The sequence below is a fragment of the Lepidochelys kempii genome, chromosome 27 (assembly GCF_965140265.1).
Source record: "Lepidochelys kempii isolate rLepKem1 chromosome 27, rLepKem1.hap2, whole genome shotgun sequence".
Classification (NCBI taxonomy): domain Eukaryota; kingdom Metazoa; phylum Chordata; order Testudines; family Cheloniidae; genus Lepidochelys; species Lepidochelys kempii.
This window is the reverse complement of record NC_133282.1, coordinates 5248045-5268890: the sequence shown is the minus strand read 5'-3', so window position 1 is coordinate 5268890 and position 20846 is coordinate 5248045. Positions and strand designations below refer to the sequence as shown.

Genomic DNA, 20846 nt, shown 5'->3' with positions numbered 1-20846 from the left:
CTTCCGTCTCTGACATGATTTGGTTTGTAAGAGCAGATCCAAGCAGAAATGAGAAGCAGGGTTTGATCACGACTGATGACTCTGCTTTGTGTTTCCTAATTATATTTCCCAGTCAAAATGAGTTTTAAACTCTCAGGTCCTGTATTCATTAGGGAAGAAAGTCTATTTCTAACCTAGTTTAGCATCCTAGTGTAGACAAGGCAAGTTATTGTTTAAACCCTCACATGGGGAAGCTATAATTACCTTGTCTTCCCTAGAATTAGCACATGACAGTTAAGAGATGAAGTCCTGGTCTACACCTAAAACTCAAGTCAATCTAGCTACATCTCTCAGGGCTGTGAAAAATTTTGCACCCCGAGTGCCATAGGTATTTCAGCCTGACCCCTGGGGTAGATGTGGCTAGGTGGACAGAAGGATTCTTCTGTGGACGTAGCTATTGGCTCTCAGAGCAGTGGATTAACGACATTGACAGCAAAACCCTTCCATTGATGTAAAACGTGTCTATGCTACAGCGGTAGTGTGGGCATAGTCTAACGAACGTCAAACATTTGCTGTGTGGAACAGACATCAGGGGTGTCCAGACTAGACTTCGCAAAGGTGTTTGGAAAGTTTTTAAAACTCGTTTCGACTGGCGATGAAGTTCGAAAGCAGAGTCCATAGATATATTGATAGTGAAGACATGCCTTGACGACTCACCCAAACACCCTTCCCCCACATTCAAAGGACCCTGAAAGAGAAAAGACCAAAGAGGAAGAAAATGAAAAATTCCAGAACCCCATCTGAGCGGTTTCATTGTTGGTGATGGATGTGCTCTGTGATTTCTCATGCTTGTATTAGACGAACATGCACACAATTCATTAATCTAGTTACTTGGGCTGCCCACAATTCATGCTATCAAACAACAAATTGGGGTGGAGAGAAGCATTTTGAAATTCAGCCTTAATATACCACCTGTCACGCAACTGTTTGCTAAGTGGACTTGCAAAACAATTTGAGGAGTTCTCTCTCTCTCCTCGGTGCCCCATTCCCTGTCAAAGGGCCTTTGTGTTTTTGCTACAAGACTGAAAAAGCCAGGTCTAACTTAATTATTAGCAATAGTGCTGACTGGTTTTTTAAGGGTAGGAAAGAGGGGAACTGGTTTATCAGTGCTGTAAAGTATCAAATGAGCCTGTTTCAGAGAGTCTGTGATAAGGCTGAATGGTTTACTTTTCTAGAGAGCGAGTGTAGTTTAATATTTTCTCTGATCACTGTTTAGTTTAAAAAAAAAAAAGTTCATAGAAATAAAACAAGTCCTATTCTTGATTGTGCTCTCACCTATAGGAAGCCTGTAAACCGTTGTAGCCTTGGTCATTGGCACTATTGTGCTGTGTGCCAGTCGACTGCCGCTCTCCGTACCTGAAATGGCTGCATTTCGGTGGTGTCTCTTGTCAGTATCGGTCAAGAAGTATTTTGACATTATTTGGGTTGTAGAGTGGTCCAAAAGTGGAGGCTGTAGCAGGAACACAGTGGTGATGTTCTTCTCGAGAGACTTTGGATTCACACCTGACATGGGTCACACGGTGCTCTCCCACGTGGGCATCAGTGCACAATGTAGAATCCCCGCCCGCAGCCGCACAGTGAGCAGCTGTTGTGGGCGTTGCTGCTGTCCCTGTGGGGAAGGGGAAGCTTGCACTACTGCCTTGTGCTGTCTGTACAGGCTGGACCACAACTGGTTGGGATGCCTGGGTGGTATAAATGCAGCAGGGGAGGGTGACGGACGGGGGCTTCTCTGGGTGGTCTGTTTAGAAATGTTGGTGCAGCTTCTCTAATTTTGTAAGTCATCCCCTTCTCTGGCACCATGAAGGGATGTGCTCTGTAAATCCCCCATCAGAGGAACTCCATGGAGTTTAGTTTCTGAATGGTATAGAGCCGTGTATCTCAACCTTTTCGACACCAGAGCCCAGCTTGCTGCCTTCCTAAATGGTGTCAGGGAAGATCTCAGGGACCGGCCCTTGAGAAACACTGGTGTAGAGCACAGTAACACTTAGTGCTGTATTTACATTCTCTTGCTTTCTGCCCCACAACATGTAATTTGCCATCTGGACAGCCTCTTAAAAATATCATTCAGCCTTCCTTCTCACAGCCCTCTGGACTCTAATGAGATTACCTGTGTAAGTATCAGGCCTGATTAGCAGTGGGCTTGCCCAGAAGATTTTCAAGCATCTAAATACGGGACAGAAAATGATCTCACTGACTGACCGTTGTTTGGGATCTTTTTGACCAGGGAGCTGAGCTCTGCAGTGGGGAGTTTATGTAGGTCCTTCAGTCTGGTATGTGAGCATCTACAACTACATTTCCAGCTTTTTGGGTGGGGGGGCAGTGTTGAAGGAGAACTGAAAGACTGTGGTGCCATTTTCTTTCCTTTATTCTCTGGATTTTTTCTCTTTCACTTTTTGAGTAACAAAACTCCTGCGACTTTGGTTTGCATTTCAGGTTATGTTTAGAAAAGTGACTATAAAAAAAATAACTCCTTGTTACCCAGTGTGTCTCTTCCATCTGTGTCTGAGTCACACCTGATGCCTTAACTGATGCAAAGTATTTCTCCTGGTAGGAGCTGATAAAATCAAGGGAAAACAAGCTGGAGTCTGCTCTACTTCATCAGAAGTGTCAGCTAAGCTTTGACTGTTTCTGAGGCAGCCAGGACTCCGCAAACCCAGGTTGAGTTGGCAGTTTGAAAGATTCTCTCCCCACCACGCACTCTTGAAAACGAAGGGTGTTAGATCTGAAGTCACAAGGGGAATAAACGTGGAGTTTCATGATGTTACTGTCCTGACTGTATAACCAGGGATTTCAGTGATGGTGCATTTCTAGATCTTGGTTGCATTTGGCATTTCAGTCAGTTTTCAGTTAAGGTTGATTATGCTGTTTGCAGTGAATGCCTCCACATCCAGGTAAAATCTAGCCTGGAACCTGCCTGGATAGTTCACTTAAATAGTATATCATGCTTTGTTTGAATGTCAGTTCCAAGGTGGAGATTTTAGCTCCTTTCCCCCTCCCTGCCATACGTGCGAGATGCTATCCATCGCAAACGGTGGGAGGGAGGGGTGAGCCAGCTCTTTCATCATGCAGCCTTTCCTGCACTTCCCATTGCCTAGAATATGCAATAACCAGATCAATTTCCAGGCAGAGAGCTTAAAAGCCTGGATGGGAGTGAATTCAATTCATTGCGAGGAGCGATGGCTTCTGCTTAGATCCTCTGGGCAATTTGGAAAGTTACGAGAAATGTCCTGCACTAATATGATAACAATGGGTGTCCGACCCACCCCATCTGGCAGAGTCTCGGGGATTCAAAGAAATGGAACCCTGTGAGCACTGTTCGGAAGATCCCATTGCTTCAGACAGAAACTCAGTAAGGGCAGATTTGCCCCATGGCTAACCTGGAACTATTCTAGCCCATTGGAGTGCGTTCAGGGAGGGAGCTCTCAAGAAGCTGCAGGTGTACTGTGGTACCACAGGAAAGCAGGCACTCTTTGTGCTGTTACACCAGCGACCTCCAGCTGCATTGGCACTGAACTGGCCTTTGGCACCAGTCTGCTGCCTGGAGATCGTCTGAGTGTGGGCATGAAGGGCCTTGTCCGTATGCGTGGCGAGCACATGGTTCTGAAGATGTTAAATGTTGCTCATGTAGACAAGGCCGATGCTTGTTCTCCAGCACCAAAGTGGAGAAAGAAGAGCCTTGGGGTTTTACATAGCAAAGGAAAGAAAACAGACGAAATTCTGAGACAGATTGGGATTCCTGTTTGATAGTCATGCTTCCCCTTGGCCTACAAGCCCTGTGATCTTAATCAGTTTTGCCCTTAATTATCAAGGCTGCAGTGTGAAGGTCCTAAACGTCTTGAAGGTCTCATCTGCTAAGTAGGGCGATTATACCTTTGAACACCAGTGGAGACATTTCTGTCATCCAGGAGCTTGCATTGCCCCCTAGTGCAGGTAGCCTCCCTGGGCCACAGTAAGTATCCACCTAGAAATGGCAGGTCTCTAGTTATTCCCCCTTGGTGTCTTCCGTATCGCAGCTGCTCCATTTGCAGATCAGGACAGGATTCTTCTAACTGCTTCCCCTCAAAAACCCAGCCTGGCAGCCAGAAAAATCAAGCTATTTTGTTTCTGCTTCATACGTCTCTGCCAGCCACCACCAGCAATAAGCATTGCAGAGTCTGCACTCGCCCAGTAGTTTGATTCATGAGACAGATTGGAGCTCAGCCTGCTCTTCCACACAGGCGCTGATGGGAAATAAGCAGAGATGCACACAGAGTAGGTCTGGGCAGGAGCAAGGAGCTGCTTTAGAGGCTCTGGGGTAGAACATCACTCTGAGGCTTAATCTACGCTTAAAATGTAGATTGACATAGTATCGTCCCTCAGAAGAATCCAACACCGATGAAGTGAGCAGTAGCTCGTGAAAGCTTATGCGCAAATAAATTTGTTAGTCTCTAAGGTGCCACAAGTCCTCCTTTTCTTTTAACCCCGAGCACACTAGCTTTGGTGGCCTCACCCCTGGCGTAGATGGGAGGTGATGTTCCTACACAGACAGAAAAAGCCCTTTGTCGCTGTACTAAGCTACAGGGTTACATCCGCATAATACAGCGCCTCAGCCGTGCGCCTGGAGTCCCCGTAGTACAGACAAGGTCCAAGACCTGCGTGGTTTATAGTAAATGTGGGTGAATCAAGTGACCTTTACTAGTCCTGCACTATATAATAAAAGGTGACTCCTTACTGCTCTGTTTGAACATGCATTCAAACATCCTTTGGGGCAAATACACCAAGGCCTGTGAACAGAGCTGTCATTTGAATTCTCTGTGGGCAGGTTGGGGGGAAATTCACTGCGTGCGTTTTAAAATAACTTTTTTAATCGGGCATAAACTGCAGCTGTGCCCCTCTCTGGCTGGGATCGCCTCAGGGCTTGCCCAATAAGCAGAGACATGCTGACTGGGTAGGAGAACTCCAAGGAATATTTTAACTGCTGTAGGAAGTGATGTTGGTTACTTTCCTCTTAGTCAGCACCGCAGCACTGCCCCAGAACACCGCGCGCGTCTTGTGTTTCTGGAGGTGCCATCTGGCAGATGAGACCTGTACTACGCAGCATTTATAGGTCCAAAGTGTCTCACCAGTGAGGCAGGTGAACTACATTCCCATTGTACCGATGGCGAAACTGAGGCACGGGGAGGTGAAGTGACTTGCCCAATATCACCCAGCAAGCAATGGCAGAGCTGGGAATAGAGTTCAGGACTGTGGCTTTTCAGTCCCCTGTTTAAACCTCCAGATCAAAACTCCCCTGAACTTGGGCTCCTCTCACTGGGGGGTTATTAAAGGTACCAATGAATGATTTTACCCCCTGTGTCTTGGCAAACTGTCTGTGCGCTCGTTCTGTCTCCTCTAACTGCTGCTGTGTTGTCTGGATGGTTTTGAGCTATTAAGGGCAGTTCCACTGTGCGAAGTGACCGTACAGTCAGTCTGGTGGGTGGGGTCCACTTTTTGTCTGAATGATTTCTGCATAAAATGTGATGTTTGCAAAGGAAAAGATCTTCCCCTCCCCCCCCAGCCTAGCAACCTGCTTTCAAACCTGCCAAGCTGTTCAGAAAATAAATTACAAAGAGCCTCCGGCTTGGGCTTTGAGAGACCATCAGGAGCAGAGATCCTGGAGGCGAAGTTAGGTGTAACTGAGTAGGAATCTTTCCCAGGCAAATGCCCTTAATTTCGGCAGACTCGAGGCTTTCACTAGGGAGCTGCTTTTTGGCTGTGAAGACGTGGCCCAGACGCACACTGCTGCAGCACGGTCTTCCCAAGGCTGCTGGGTTCCAGTGCGGCGGCTGCGGCTATGCAGGAGCCTTGCCTTGCTGCGGTCCTGACAGCGGATTAGTCTTGTCAGGTTTCGCTGCTGCTATTGGAAACCCTGTGGGCAGCAGTGAAACCAAGAGGAGTCAGGTCAGTTTCACTCGGGAGAGAGTCTGAATACAGCTGGGTGCTGTATTTACTTGAGTGTACTTTCAACCCACTCTCCTATTTTAAAAATGTAACTTACTGCATCTCTCCAGCTTCCGTTAAACCTTCTCCTGCATGGCTTCCAGTGTCTCAGCCAGTCTGTTTTTCCTTTCCCTCCGTTCTCTGCCCTGCTCCGTCCACTTGTCTCTTCTAGCAGGTCAGCTCCTCGGTTCACCCCAGTCCTGTGCTGAGCTGCGTACAGGTGGATCTGCGTGCCTGCACGGCCCTGTTGTCAGCGTGGCCCGTGCGGGGGCAGGCGTCTGTCTGATGCGGAATCACAGTCTTAGCCTGAGAGCAGTGACCACTCATGGCTCTAAGTTCAGTGACTCAGTGAGCATCCACAAGGGTGCTATAAAATGATGGTGTCAGTTTTTCCATCTTTCCCACCCCAGCCACCACTCAGCTCTTTGCCCCATGCACAGAACTTGTAAAATTTACCAGCCCTAATAGCCAGAGGCCTGAAGAGAGCTGTACTGTCAGGAGCAACGCACAGGGCAGAAGCCAGGCTCTTGAAAAGAAGGGTGGCTGCATGGTTTGGCCCTAGCCTGGGACTCAAAAGACCTGGGTTCACTTTCTGCTCTGCCATAGACTCCCTGCGTGACCTTGGACAGACAGTCAGCCTCTCTGCCTTACAGTAGGGACAGAAGCACTGCACGACCCGTAGGCTTGCGAGGGACTCCCAAGTCTATGGCAGTGGGAGCCAGAGAAGTATCTACGAGAGCTGCGGGTGGCAGCCCAGCGGCTGGGAGGTGATGTTCCTACACAGACTGGGTGGCAGCCCAGTGCTGTGCCATCGTTGGTAGGGAAGGGAAGGACAGGAAAAGGAGCACGCTCCTTGGCCCCAGAGCCCCCTGGTTGCTGGGAGGATGGTGGGGGCTTCTGCTGATCATCGTTTCCCTCCGTCCCCGATTTTCATTCTGCTGGCCCAGTGAATAGCTCCAGGGCCGCCCACCACCGTTTCACCTCCTGGCTGAGCAGAGCCAGGTGTGACGCTCGGCGTGCTGGTGTCTGTCTCTTGAACACTGTCTCTGATCAATTCCAAAGTGTCGGGAATGTTCTAGGCACCAGGGTACAAAACCCTATTGATTCTGATGCAAATCGGGGGACCCGTGAAGCCCCTGGCATCTGATTAGTAGACCAGCCTCACTCAACTCTGGAACTCACTGTAAATCAAAGACTGGTTGATGGCAGCCATTAGCACCTTCCAGCATAACACCACCCCTATCTCAGCTCTGCCTTTCCTCCTCCCTTTCCTTCCTTGACACCCTGAATGACTCGGGGCTTATCTCCGTATTGAGTTCTTCAGCTATTCCGGAACAACTTCCTGTAATGGACACTCTAACCTACAGAGTGCCCCTGGAATGGAATGGGAGGGGAGAATGGGGTGGCACACAAACCCCCTGGCACTGGGAAAACGGGTGACGCACAGCCCCTGGCATGCGGGGAGAACCGAGGATCCTACTATGGGGGGGAAGGAGGGATGGGAGGTACCCAGAGCCTTTGAAATGGGGGACATGCAGAGCTCCTGCTGTGGAGGTAGGGTGGAGGTGCAGGGAGTCCCTGGTGGCACGCAGGGGGTGTGTGGAGGGATGCCAGGAGCCCTGGTGAGTGCAGTGAGTTTGGCTACAGCAGCTAGGAAGTGTTTAAATTCTAGTTTTTACCCTGGCTAGTGAGCTTAGTTCTCCAGCTAGAAAGTGCCAGTACGTTTTCCAGGCCCCGATATTATGTTGTTGTTTGTTCTTCGTTAATTCTCCATTCCTGTAATTGGCAGCGTAACCGTTAGATACACTTACGGTGTCCGACTCTGCAAGGTGCTGAGTGCCTGGGGTTTCCGCGGCAGACCCGGGAGCTGAGGGTAGTTCATAGACATGGCCCCTCAGTTCACAGTCCTGTCTAAGGTCCTGTAACTCAGGGCTTGGTTGGTTTCAGAGTAACAGTCATGTTAGTCTGTATTCGCAAAAAGAAAAGGAGTACTTGTGGCACCTTAGAGACTAACCAATTTATTTGAGCATGAGCTTTCGTGAGCTACAGCTCACTTCATCGGATGCATGCCGTGGAAACTGTAGCAGACTTTATATATACACAGAGAATATGAAAAAATACCTCCTCCCACCCCACTGTCCAGCTGGTAATAGCTTATCTAAAGTGATCACCAGGCGGGCCATTTCCAGCACCAATCCAGGTTTTCTCACCCTCCACCCCCCCACCCCCCACAGATTCACTCTCCTGCTGGTGATAGCCCATCCAAAGTGACAACTCTTTACACAATGTGCATGATAATAAAGTTGGGCCATTTCCTGCACAAATCCAGGTTCTCTCACCCCCTCACCCCCCTCCCAAAAACCAGACACACAAACTCACTATCCTGCTGGTAATAGCTCATCCAAAGTGACCATTCTCCCTATAATGTGCATAATTAAGGTGGGCCATTTCCAGCACAAATCCAGGTTTTCTCACATCCCCCCCACCCCCATACACACACAAACTCACTTTCCTGCTGGTAAAACCCCTTCAAAACTGACCACTCTCCAAGTTAAACCAGAACATCTGGGGGGGGGGGGGTAGGAAAAAACAAGAGGAAATAGGCTACCTTGCATAATGACTTAGCCACTCCCAGTCTCTATTTAAGCCTAAATTAATAGTATCCAATTTGCAAATGAATTCCAATTCAGCAGTTTCTCGCTGGAGTCTGGATTTGAAGTTTTTTTGTTTTAAGATAGCGACCTTCATGACTGTGATTGCGTGACCAATTGGTTACACTTACATTTTATAGCACTCTAACTTGCTGGCTCAGGGGTGTGAAAAATCACAACCTCCTTCCCCCCTCTCCCCCCTCCCGCGCGCGCAGCAAGTCAGAGTGCTATAAAGCGCTAGTGTAAACAGGCTCCGAGCGCTGGGAGCTAATCCCCTCATGGAGGTGGAGTACCAGGAGCGCTGGGAGAGCTCTCTCCCAGCGTTCGCACGCGACCACACTCGCATTTCAAAGCGCTGCTGCGGGAGCGCTTTGAAGTTTCCAGTGTAGCCATGCCCAGAATTTCTCCTTGTGTAGGTCTTGCCCAGTGCAGATAATAGCCAGTTTGTGAAGGATGCAGCTCTTGGCTGACACCCAAAGAAATGCTCTGTATTCTGGGGTCTGCAAACCAACTGACCTGTGAGCTCAGCAGGGGTCTGGGTGCAGGTCTGGGGCTGGAGGGCGGATCGGCTGCTGGCTGAGTGTGCGGTTGAGGTGCCTCTTCTCTCCACTTGCTGCAAAACATCCCCTTTCTGGCTTCCTCCGGGGTCTCCTGCTGCTTGCTCTGAGCGGCAGCTGGCTAGGCCTGTGCTGGTCAAATTCTGGCGCCTGGGCAGCCTAGCTGTGCTATGCGATTGGGTTATATTGTGTCTTACTGTCCGAAGGGGTGTCAGTTGCCAGGGGCTGGGTCGGCTGGTTCCACTGGGACAGTAAAGCATTTCAAGAGGAGCTGTTGGGCATGTGTCACCTGACTTATGAGGAGCAAAAGACTTCTTGCTCTCTCCTCACCTCGTGTGAAGGGCCCTACCAAATTCACAGGTCATTTTGATCAATTTCACGGTCATAGGATTTTGAAAATCATGAATTTCATGATTTCAGATATTTAAATCTGAATTTTCATGGTGTTGTAACTGTAGGAGTCTTGACCCAAAAGGGGGTTGGGGGGGTCACAAGGTTATTGTAAGAGGGTCGTGGCCACCCTTATTTCTGTGCCGTGAGTGGCGGCTGCGGGCTGGGAGCCCAGCTCTGAAGGCAGAGTCTCCACTAACAACAGTGCGGAAGTCAGGGTGGCCTGGTGTGGGATTGCCCCCTTCCTTCTGGGCCGCTGCCTTCGCAGCTGGGCCCCTGGCCAGCAGCCACCACTCTCCAGCCTCTCGGCTCTGCGGGCAGGAGCACAGAGGTCAGGGTGGCATGGCATGGCATGACATTGCCACCCTTATTTCTGTTCTGCTGCTGGCAGGGTGCTGCCTTCAGACCTGGGCGTCCACTTAGCAACCGCGGCTCTCTGACCACCCAGTTCTCAAGCCAGAGCAGAAGTAAGGGTGGCAATATCGCAACCCCCCCCCACTATCCTTGCGACCCCCTTGTGACCTCCTTTTGGGTCAGGACCCCCACTTTCAGAAACCCTGGTCTGCACCATGTAATCTGTATAGTACAGGGTAAAAGCACACAAAAGACGCATTTTTTTCTGCCGTGAATTTGGTAGGGCACTACTCATTTGCCTCCTGTAGCCCTTGTGTTCAGGGTCCCTTTGGTAGAACGTCCTCCCGTCCCAGGACTGCTAACCTCCTGTCTGGCCTCCCTGGCTGCCCTGACCGCTGCTCAGCTCCCGGGGCATCGGGATGTTTTGGGGAAGGGCTGGTGATCTGCCTCCAAGGGTTACCGCAGAAAGGTGTGACTCTCAAATTGGCTACTCCATTCTCTGCTCCTTCTCTCTGCCCCTGCTAGTTGGTGTTACATATGCTCTGCACAGGGCAGGACGTCGTTCCTTCTCTCTGTGTTTTGTTCAGATCCTGCAGGTTAGTCCCTGTGGTTTTGAGGAGCAGCTGAGGGTTAATGTGGTTTTCAGGTGCGGTGGCTGAAGGTCAATGCTGAAGTTGTGGGTTCGAGTCTCATGCAATCTTGCTGAAAGGCCAGCTCCAGTTCACCCAGCTGTAAAACGGGCACCTAATCCTTCAGGTCAGGGCACTCAAAGGCCCTCGGGTGTGATGCTGGCCGCTCCCTTGGGTACTGTTTGCTATGAAACTGAAGTGCCTTAGCCACATCAGCCCGATGAGCCATGGCTTGGGGAGCTCTGACGTTTAAGGAGGAGTGTGGAGATTGGCTTGTGTCTTGGAATTCTTAGTTACCAGCATTCCCTGTGCCGCTGGTCTCCTGGGCACCTACTGATTGCTCTGTGCGTGGGTGGGAATGCCTCTGAACCCCCCACACAAGCTCTGCCACTGGTATGGATGTACCAATACAGAGTATGGGCCAGATTCGTTAACTTCCCCAAACTGGTAAGATCAAGCAAGAAGAACAGAAAATTCCCTCTGTGGTGGGGCAGTTCACAGATTGTCTCCGCTGCGTTCGCGTACATTTCGGTCTCTGAACCCCAACCCCCGCCAATACAGCGGAGCTCCTCGGGGGCCATGTAGGGTGTACAGCCCAGGAGAGAGCATGGCAGAGCCCGGGGCAGAACATCCTCAGGGGAGGCAGCTCCCAGAGGAATCTAGATGAATCCAGAGTCTGAGCAGCCTCAGGAAATGCTGTGATACCGTCCTCTTTGATTTCCTTCATAACTGGAACGACATTCACAGCGTCCGCCTTTCCCAGAGTGGGAGGGGAGCCCCAGCCTCTGTCCCCCTGGGGACTCCCTCTCGCCAGCCTGTGTCAGGCAGAAGATGCTCAGATCCTGCAGCGCTGGGCAGCGGTACCAGTCTGAAAAAGGATGAATATTTTTAACCTTCCTTTATTAGAGGCTTTTTCTGGGAAGTGCCGTCGCTAAGAAATGGGCTTGAAACTAGCCCAGGAAATGCACTCTTGGCTGCATTCCTTGTTTGTGGATTATTCAGGCTCCTGGAGCAGGTGTGATGCATCTTCGGGTCTGACTTAGAACAGGGAGCCCTTTGTTTTCTCTCGAGATGCTGAGACTGTATAAATGCCCTCAGAAAACGCTCCAATGATGTTTACTTTGTTCCCTAGCGGCTTAAGTCCAGTGGATGACAGTGGAGCCAAAAAGAAGAAAAAGAAACAGAAACGGAAGAAAGAGAAGGGAGGAGAACAACTTGATCCGGCTCAGGATCAGCCAGTAAAGGTGAACTGCCCCCTGACCACCAGGCTGGTGGGTCTTTCCCCCAGATGAGAGCCTGCCCTTTGGAGAGAGAATATATCCTCTGTGTGTGTGTATGTGTGTGTCTCCAACATGACTCGTGGGTGGGGAAAGAGGCTACCGATGCTGAGACTTGCCCTTGGCATTCTGTTACTCAGAGCTCTAAGATTTAGGGCCCTCTCCGAGCCTTGATCCATGTGCCAGAACTCCCACTGATGCTAGCAGATGTTTGTGGGCAGATCTGGGCCTGGACACGACCCTTTGCTAGGAAATGCAAGCTAGCACCAGTGCTGTAGTAAGCATGCCCAGACTGGCGCTTGTGGCCAGTCAGCTGCTGCCTTGCTGTGTGGTGGCCAGGAGAGGCTCACTGCTCTCTGTGCCAGCCAGACCCTTCCACCGCCTGCCAGTGTCTTGCCCTTGCCTGCACTGGAGACAGGGCCAGTATTGTCTGCTTTTTGGACAACATCTGATCCTGATTTGCTCAATTCAGGGGACTTCAAACTGTCTGCACCTCAAACCCCAAAGCACTGAACTCCAGTCCCACAGTCAAATTAAATTGCAGCAGGTGCAGTTTAGGTTGGACATTAGGAAAAACTTCCTAACTGTCAGGGTGGTTAAGCACTGTAATAAATTGCCCAGGGAGGTTGTGGAATCTCCATCATTGGGGATTTTTAAGAGCAGGTTAGACAAACGCCTGTCAGGGATGGTCTAGATAATAGTTAGTCCTGCCTCGTTTGCAGGGGACTGGACTAGATGACCTCTCAAGGTCCCTTCCAGTTCTATGATTCTATTATTCTAATCCTTCAGGTCCCCCCCGGAGCTGTGGGTAATCCTGGGTGTGTGAAGTATGGCGGAGGGAGAGGGGAGAGAAGGGTGCTGCTGGCTATGGGGCAGTAGGAATGGCTGCTGCTGGCTGGGCTGCTCTCTTCCTCCCCTGGGCCTGCACTGTGCTCTGCTCCAGGGCAGTGCTGCTGGGGAGGAGCTGGAGAAGCAGCAGGGGCTGTGGTTAAGGCAGCTGACTCCTCGTCACCTTTAAGCAGTGCTTCTCAGCAGCAGCACTGGACATGGGGGGCAGGTGGCTGGGGAGGGGAGGAGGAGGAACTGCCATAACACACACTGTGGCCTGGTGTGTAGGGCACTGGACTGGGACTCTGGGAAACCTGAGTTCTATTCCTGGCTCTGTCACTGAGTGAGGGCAAGTAACAGCCCCTCTGGGGGGGCCTTTGGATGGTAAATTCCTGTGTGTGTGTGTACAGCTCTGAACGCAGTGGTCTCCTGATCTCAGCTGGAGCCTCTGGGCATTATCCTAATACAAATGCTGCATCACTAGAGAGGAGATTTTGGGGGGGGGGGGAAGAGGGGCTGGGCAGGGCAAGATGAGGAGGGAGAGAGCCATGCTGCTGCACTTGTTTCCCTGGGTCCTAATGGCCATGGTGTTTTTGCTGCTGTTTGCATCACGCAGCTGCAATTACCAGTTTGCAAAGTCCTGGCTTAATAGGAGGTGAAAGATAGGGCCAAAGCAGATCTCACTGTGAGAGCCGAGTGCTGGTATGTGTCTGCTGGGCCGCTCTTCCTGCCCAAGGAGCGGCCTTGAGGATGGCTCGCTTCACTTGTCCTGCTGGCCCCTGGGCTCCCGTGCCTGTACTTTACAGTTTCTTAATACAGACGTGCCTTGGACGCAGCTAACGCCCTGGAGATGGGGGGCATGTCAATGTCATTCCACAGAGTATTGTGGGAGAGACATGAGCAGGACGGGCAATAATATCCTTTGTGCTCCCTGCACCTCCTAATTCCCCATCCCCACCCGCAAGCGCTGCCCTCATTCAAATGCCCAGAGCAAGTCGAGGCACAGGTGGTAGGACCTTCCTTCTTGTCTGTTTTAGACTCAAGCTCCAGGAGCCGACAGAGTCTGGTAGCATGGCTCACTGGTCTGTCGTCTTGTGCCCCTTTCTCTGCTACTCAGGTGAAACTGCCAGCTGAGAGGATCCAGGAGATTCAGAAAGCCATTGAATTGTTCTCTGTAGGTCAGGGACCCGCCAAGACCATGGAGGAGGCCAGCAAGCGCAGCTACCAGTTCTGGGACACACAGCCGGTACCCAAACTAGGTAAGTACCTTATGGGCATCCTTCCTACACTAGTGTGTCCTGGATCCCTTCACCATGACCATGACTGTGTCCTGGGTGGTGGTAAACCCCAAACTTCTGTATCCGGAGTCTGCCTAGCCCAGCCTTTCCTGAAGCAGGTTTTTGGTTGGTCAATATTTATCGTTCTCTTTGTAGCTTGATACTCCTCTGTCCCTCATCATTATAAATGGATTCTATCCTCACAGCGCCCATGTGAGATAAGGAAACCTTATCCGTGTTTTACAGATAGGAGAAACCAACACGGGGAGACTAAAGGACTGGCCCAAGGTCACACTGGGAGTTGCGGGCAGGCAGGAATTGAACCCAGGTGTTCTGAGTCCCATTCTAGTGCCTGATCCACTAGACTATATTTCCTTCCATTGTTGTTCACTATTGTCATGGTGCAGATAGGTGACTAAGACTTATGCCAGGGCCGGTACATTATCATAACTAACTTGCAAGGCTCTCTGTCGAGATTCTCCTTTTGGACCCATCACCTTAGTATTTGGGCTGGCTTAGGTAGGTTTACTTCATTTTGTTTTTCTTCCATAATAACACCACCCAGCACAGCCCAAGCACAGTAAGGCTGTCAGGGATACCCAATATTTGAAACGTAAATTGCCGAGATCCTAAAGACTCCGCTTAAGTTGGTATAAGTTTGCAGTTGAAAATAATATTTTTAAAGTTAGAGCCATAACATTTGCTCATATTTGTCTCATCTTTGTTTTGTCAGTGGAAACTGCTGGTTCCAAGTTCCTTTAACAATTAAACCAACCCTGCATTTGATCAGTTTTGCCAAGTTCCAAGGAAAGTTGCTGAGATCTCCACAGGTCATATTCAAGTCTCTCTTAATCGAACTTGTTGTTTCAAATCCCCTCTTCTCCTGTTTGAGTACTTGAATAAGGAAGTATTATTTACCCCTTCACATCTCAATGAACGTGGCGTCACCCAACAAAATTAATGGTCAGCAGGTTTAAAACAAAAGGAAGAACCTCATTACCGGGGATGTTGTAAAGGCCAAAAGTATAACTGGGTTCAAAAAAGAATTAGGCAAGTTCATGGAGAACAGGTCCATCAATGGCTTAATCTGCTTCTTTGTTCGACAGCGGGGACACTGAGACACAGACTTTGCCAGTGTTGCTGTGACACCGGTGCAGAGCTGGTAATCAAATCCAGGAATCCTGACGCCCACTAGTCTGCTCTCAATCTCTCGACGTAAGGGAAAAGCAGTAAATCTCCTCAGCAGGGCGGGATCGTGACAAGAAGTCTGATCTGCTCATAGTTCAGCTGGCCAAGCTGGCCTGGGCATTATCTCTGGAGTAGTTCTTTGGAAAAGCAGCAGCTTCCCCCAGTAAGACTTGTGCTGACCCTGTTCGAAGGGGGATTTTAGGTCACTTGCGCACTAATAACTGCGTCTGACTTGGTGAGTGTGCACTGAAGTGATGCTGTCCAGTAATGAGCCATTCCTCTGTCCTGGCCACAATGCTCAGCTGACAAATGGTTTTGAAAGGAAGAGAAGCTCTTTGATGCGGAGAGCTGTGTCTCTGGAAGGACTTTGCGTCCTGGAGGAATTGGAGCAGATCTCTGCAGAAACTCCCGTGGTGTCTGTGTGATTGCATTGCTTCTTCTTTCTGCTTCTGGCAACGCCCACCCTAGTCCAAACTGAGCTGAGAAGAGCTTTACATCACAGTGGCCAAACTGTTAGTTTTCTTAGGTGACCCAGGGTTTGTTCCTCCTTGCGATGACTGGGAAATTGGCTCTTTTCAGCAACTCCTTTGAAGAAGCCTCTGTCTGATCCCCCTTGCCGCCCATGTCACGTCTGGCTAGCTCTGTATCCATTTGTCAACACTGGCACCTTACCAGTGTATCTGATTCTTTATCTGGCTTTCTGGAAGGGCTGTTCTGTGGAAGGGAATGAGCTCAGGTAGTCTGGCACGCAGACCTCAGTCCTTGTTCTGTTGTCTGGATGGTTACTGTAATACACCAGTGTGCTGTAGGTGTCCTAGGGGATGGGAATCCGATCCTAGAGCGTGTGAGGATCCCAAAGGGCTTTGTAAACATCAGTTAAGCATCACAAACCCCTGTAAAGCAGAAGGTGTTCTCTCCATTTCACAGATGGGAAACGAGGCACAGAATGATCAGGGGCCTTGTCCAGAGGTCACATCAGTGGTAGTGTTGGTACCAGAGCTCCGACTGCCTGAAACACCCCCCACCCCCGGCTCTCAATACTACACCATGCCGTCTCCCCTGGTGTTTGGTTAAAGGACAGTATCAAGCACGCAGCATGACTTGTGCGATGCTCCTTAGAATCTGGTGAACATAAGTAGTCTGGATTTGAGGGGCCGGATTTTCTAGCGCTCCGCATTCATTGAGAGCGATGGGAGCTGCTCCAGGTGAGCACTCTGGCCCTGAGGTTCTGGGGTAATTAATTCTCTGGGTTCTTGTTTGGATCTTAAATTCACCTCTCTGTTGCCTAGAATTTTTTTTAATCCTTTTTTTTTTTTTTCCCTTAACGGGAGGCATGAAGACAATGTGGTGTACTTTCTTTTCAGTGGCACTTAATTAGCACCACCACTTCCTGGGCTGTGCTAACCTCCCAGTATGGCTGGTGCCCAAGTCGAGATCTCTTGGCTTGATAAAGTGCTTTAGGAGTCACAGTAGTTAAACAAAAGTAGCCTTGTTAATTTCAACTGCATTTAAAGCACAGAGGGTGGGAAATCCTGGCGTTTGCCAAATGGCAAAAGCTGGAGCTGGCAGGCAGAAACTCTCTTTTGGAAGCTTCCAGGAGGGTATTGCGGACAACGGGGGAGTTTCAGGAAAGGGCTGGCTGGTAGGCCAAGGACTATGATGGTGCAAATTCACAAAGAGAAAGATCTGCTGTTTGTGGCCTCCAGCTAATACCATCTCGGGCTGTAACTTTGAGATCTGACCCGCTGAGGGGGTTGGGTTTGGTCAGTAATGGAGTGGGAAACTGAGGAAAAACCAGCATCTGCAGGGAGGAGTTAATGATTCCATAGAGTCACCCTTCCCTCAGAGTAAGAAATAAACCAGTACCAGCAAGCAGCAGGCGGCTGGTGTGGAAGCATCGCCTTCCAAGTGAGGCATAAAGCCAGTGCCTGTCCACTTCTTAGCCCTGGGCCCAGTCAGAGTCCAGCTCTGCTCCCCTAAACCTGCCTGCCATTTAATGGAATGAGCTCTTCAGTTCCTCAGCTCCATGGCGTAGTGTTGCTGTGTACTGTTAAACAGCTGTTCTGCTCCTCCTGAGAGCTGGCTGCTTTTCAATAATGGGGGAATGATCCCTGTATATACAGCTGTGAAATTTGTTGGGACCCTTTGGGGTGAAAGGTGCTCTCCGAATGTCAGAGCATGTTATTAAAACGCAGGTGGCTCCCAGAGGCTGAGGGACCGTTTCATTGTTCCTGTCTCTTTCCCAGGAGAAGTGGTGAACACTCATGGGCCGGTGGAACCAGACAAAGACAATATCCGTCAGGAGCCCTACACCTTGCCCCCAGGCTTCACCTGGGATGCCCTGGACCTGGGGGACCGAGGCGTGGTAAGAAGGGCCAAGGCAGGACAAGCCGGTTGGGAGGGGTCTCTAATGTAGAGCCCCTGCTGTGGGCCCCGAGTACTGAGCTGCTGGAGTTGTTTTTGGAGCCGTAGAATTCGTTCTCTGCCCCACTTCCCCGGCTCAGGCTAGCAGTTGGGCTGCTCTCTCCTTGAGGCAAGGGGGGCCTCTGCGCATTTGTAGCTTCAGTGTCGTCAGTCCCCCTACCAGACCAACCCTCCCGGCGGGAGATGGAAATTCCCACCTGTCTCTGGAGCTCGGGGTTGGGCGACCCAGCAGGTGCCTCCCTGGGAATCTAAACCTGCCTGCTGGAGATGAAGTGAGCCTGACAAAGAGGAAAGAAGCAGGAGTGTCTGCCAAGGTTGCACCCACAGATGAGTTGGGAGCTAAGAGGTTTCTCCCATATCGAGAAGAGGGCACGTGGCAGCAATGGCCAGAGCTGGCCAAGGACTGCTCCTGCAGCAGCAATGACTGGCCCAGTTACCGTTGCACTGGCTTACTCCCGGGGGAATTCGGCGCTGAAAAATAACAAAATTTGCACCAACAAAATTAAAAATTCTGCACACAATATTTTAAAAAACTCTGCATATTTTATTTGTCAAAATAACACACTATAAAATTAGGCCAGTTTCAGTTATTTAGCTAATTTATTTCAAAATAGCTGTCGGCAAGTATGTCTGTGATAATACAGACCAAAAAAAGATGCCCGTAATTTTTTTTAATAAATAGATTTCTTACTAGGCATTTTAATACAGAACTTTGAGTAATTCATTTAAATTACAATACAGCACTGTATTTCCTGCCCCTGTCAGAAGCAGTGCAAAGGCTTGGGGGAGTCAGGGATAATGGAGGAGCTGACGGAGAGGGAAAAAGCCTAGAGTGAACCTGGAGGGTTGTTGGGATTGGGTGGGAGAAGTATAGAACAGGGTGTTTTTGTGTGGGGGTCGGGGGGTTGTTAGGGAGTTGGGGAGCTTCCGCCATGCAGACCCTGGCTGGCCCCAAGCCTCTCCCATTCAGTCAGGCACATCTGCCCCGTCCCTGTATCCTCATCCCCATGGGTCTCTGCAGCCTCTTCCCTCATCTCCAGGTGTCTCTGTAGCCCCCAACCCCAGGCTCGATGCTGTCACCCTACTAGCTCCTGAGTCCACGCCCCAGGCCGTGACCCCCGGCAGCCCAGTGTGCCCCACTCTGTCCTAACCTGGCTCCGCAGGCAGGTTATGAACTTCTGCTCTTGGCGCGTCCGCGGTAATGGGTGCTTAGGCAAAGGAAAGGGGGAGTTTGAGGGACATGCTCCATGGTACTCAGGCAGCAGCTGGTCTCTTGACATAGGAGGCCACCTTCAGCGGAGCACCAGCATTAGCTTGGCCTTTTGAAGGGTGTTCTTTCCCCACAGCAAATGGGATTTCCCCTTGTCGCTGCTGCTGTCCAGTCAGGGGGCCCAGCTGAGGGGGGCTGTTACTGACTAGCCGGCTTTGCCTCCTCAGCCGACTGATCTCTCTCTTAGCTAAAAGAGCTGTACACGCTCCTGAACGAGAACTACGTGGAAGATGATGACAACATGTTCCGGTTTGATTACTCACCTGAATTCCTGCTGTGGTGAGTAGCAGGCTCTTCCCAACCTTGTGAGCAGGGGCCAGGGCGCATGGGGATGGGGGCCCAGCAAACCTGGCTCCCCTGGGCTGGTGCTGCAGCTATCTGTTGATTCTCTTGCCTCCTTCCCCACCAAATCTCCCTTCATCCACTGCCGTCCCCATCCCGCCACATGCCCAGTGGTGTGGAAAGGTCGATGTCTCTGGCATGCAACCCCAGGTATCCTGCAGGAGGATTTGGACACATGTGGCTCTTCCTGCTCTGAACTCCTCTGAGCCTTGGGAGGGCAGAGCATCCCAGCTCTGAGCTTGTCCCCGACCCTGACTGTGCTGTTCCCTTGGAAGGGGGCGTGAGCACAGTTAGCTCAGTCGCTTCCTGACTCGACCTGTGCCCTGCTGCCCTGGAGCTGCAGCATGAAGACTCCGATGACCAGATTGTGCCAACAATATAAACTTGCTGTTAATTGGCTGATAAGGCCAAGGTGGCATTTCTGTAGAGCCTCCTTCCTCATCCCCGTGCCATGGGTAAATGTTAGCTGTGGTTACAGAGGAGGGCAGATTGACCCATGCCAAAGGTCACTCAGGAAGTCAATGTCAATGCTGGGGACTGATCCTAGATCTGCCTGGTCCCCTGCCGTACCGGGTTGGACCCGCATTCTGGGATGCCACCTGATGTATTGGGATTTCACTGAGCCTGCCTGCTCCACTAGCCTGGGCTCCCAGTCCCTGTTTTGCGGAGTCAGGCTCTCTGGCCACACACTCACAGGTAGGGAGCACCAGCTGTAGAATCACACAGAGGCTGCAGACAGTTTCAGCACGGAAATTGCCCAGCACTCAAGTGCAGCTTCCCTCTGGAAAGTACACCCCAGATAATATTGTCTTGCACTGTATAGAAAGATCTGCACAGTGCAAGCTCATAAAAATTCGCTCTCTCTCTCAATGTGAAGAGAAATATGCACAACTTCTTACCCCCCCTCTCCCAGTTATAAATTGCACAAACTGGGTTATGTTATAATAAACTGTTTTCTCGTTTAACTATAAAAGGTAAAGTTGAAGTGATTATAAGAGATAGGAAACAAAGCAAGCAGATACTAAGCAAATAAAACAAAACACGCCAACTAAGTTTGATTCGCTAAAATGTAATTCCTCACCCTAAATGTTGACTTGGGCAGGATGCAGAGTTTCTGTAGCTTAGATTTCCAGTTACTTCTCTTTACAGACTAGACTCTTCTGTCTCAGGGCTTGGCTACACTTGCACGTTATACCGCCGTAAAGCCTCCCAGAGTGCTCTACCTTACTCCCCGTCCACACTGGCAAGGCACGTAGAGTGCTCTGACTCCCTGGCTGGAGCGCTCCTGGTACTCCACCTCCCCGAGAGGATTAACAGCTATTGCGCATCGCCAGAGACGCTCCAGCTCCAGTGTAAATGGGGAGTAACGTTATTACGCACTGATTGACCTCCGGAAACTCCCCATAATCCTTTTAACTGAAGCGTCCTCTCTTGTTTGGTTGTGAGCTCTGGACGTGGACATGGCGTTGGGGGACTGCTTATCAAAAAAACAAACAGCTACTGTTTGCTTTGAATGAGTGAGAGCCAGGCAGGGGGGCTCCATTTGGAGTGCCGACAGCTAATGTTTGCTTGAAGAGAGAGGCGGTGGGGGGCGGTTGGGGTCCCTTTCCGGGAGCAGCGGCTTATCTCCTCTATGAGGAAAAAAGAAACAGCTGCCCTTTG

The 20846-nt window shown here is 50.5% G+C and overlaps 1 protein-coding gene across 1 annotated transcript in view; it reads left to right on the top strand.

Annotated features, from left to right (window-relative positions):
- The window catches only part of NMT1 (N-myristoyltransferase 1), a 37885-nt gene that overhangs the window by 3193 nt on the left and 13846 nt on the right, over nucleotides 1-20846 (top strand). The window contains exons 2-5 of the mRNA XM_073326244.1: nucleotides 11711-11822; nucleotides 13801-13942; nucleotides 17395-17513; nucleotides 19030-19121. Of these exons, the coding sequence (XP_073182345.1) occupies nucleotides 11711-11822; nucleotides 13801-13942; nucleotides 17395-17513; nucleotides 19030-19121 (465 nt within the window). The remainder of the gene's footprint in view (nucleotides 1-11710; nucleotides 11823-13800; nucleotides 13943-17394; nucleotides 17514-19029; nucleotides 19122-20846) is intronic.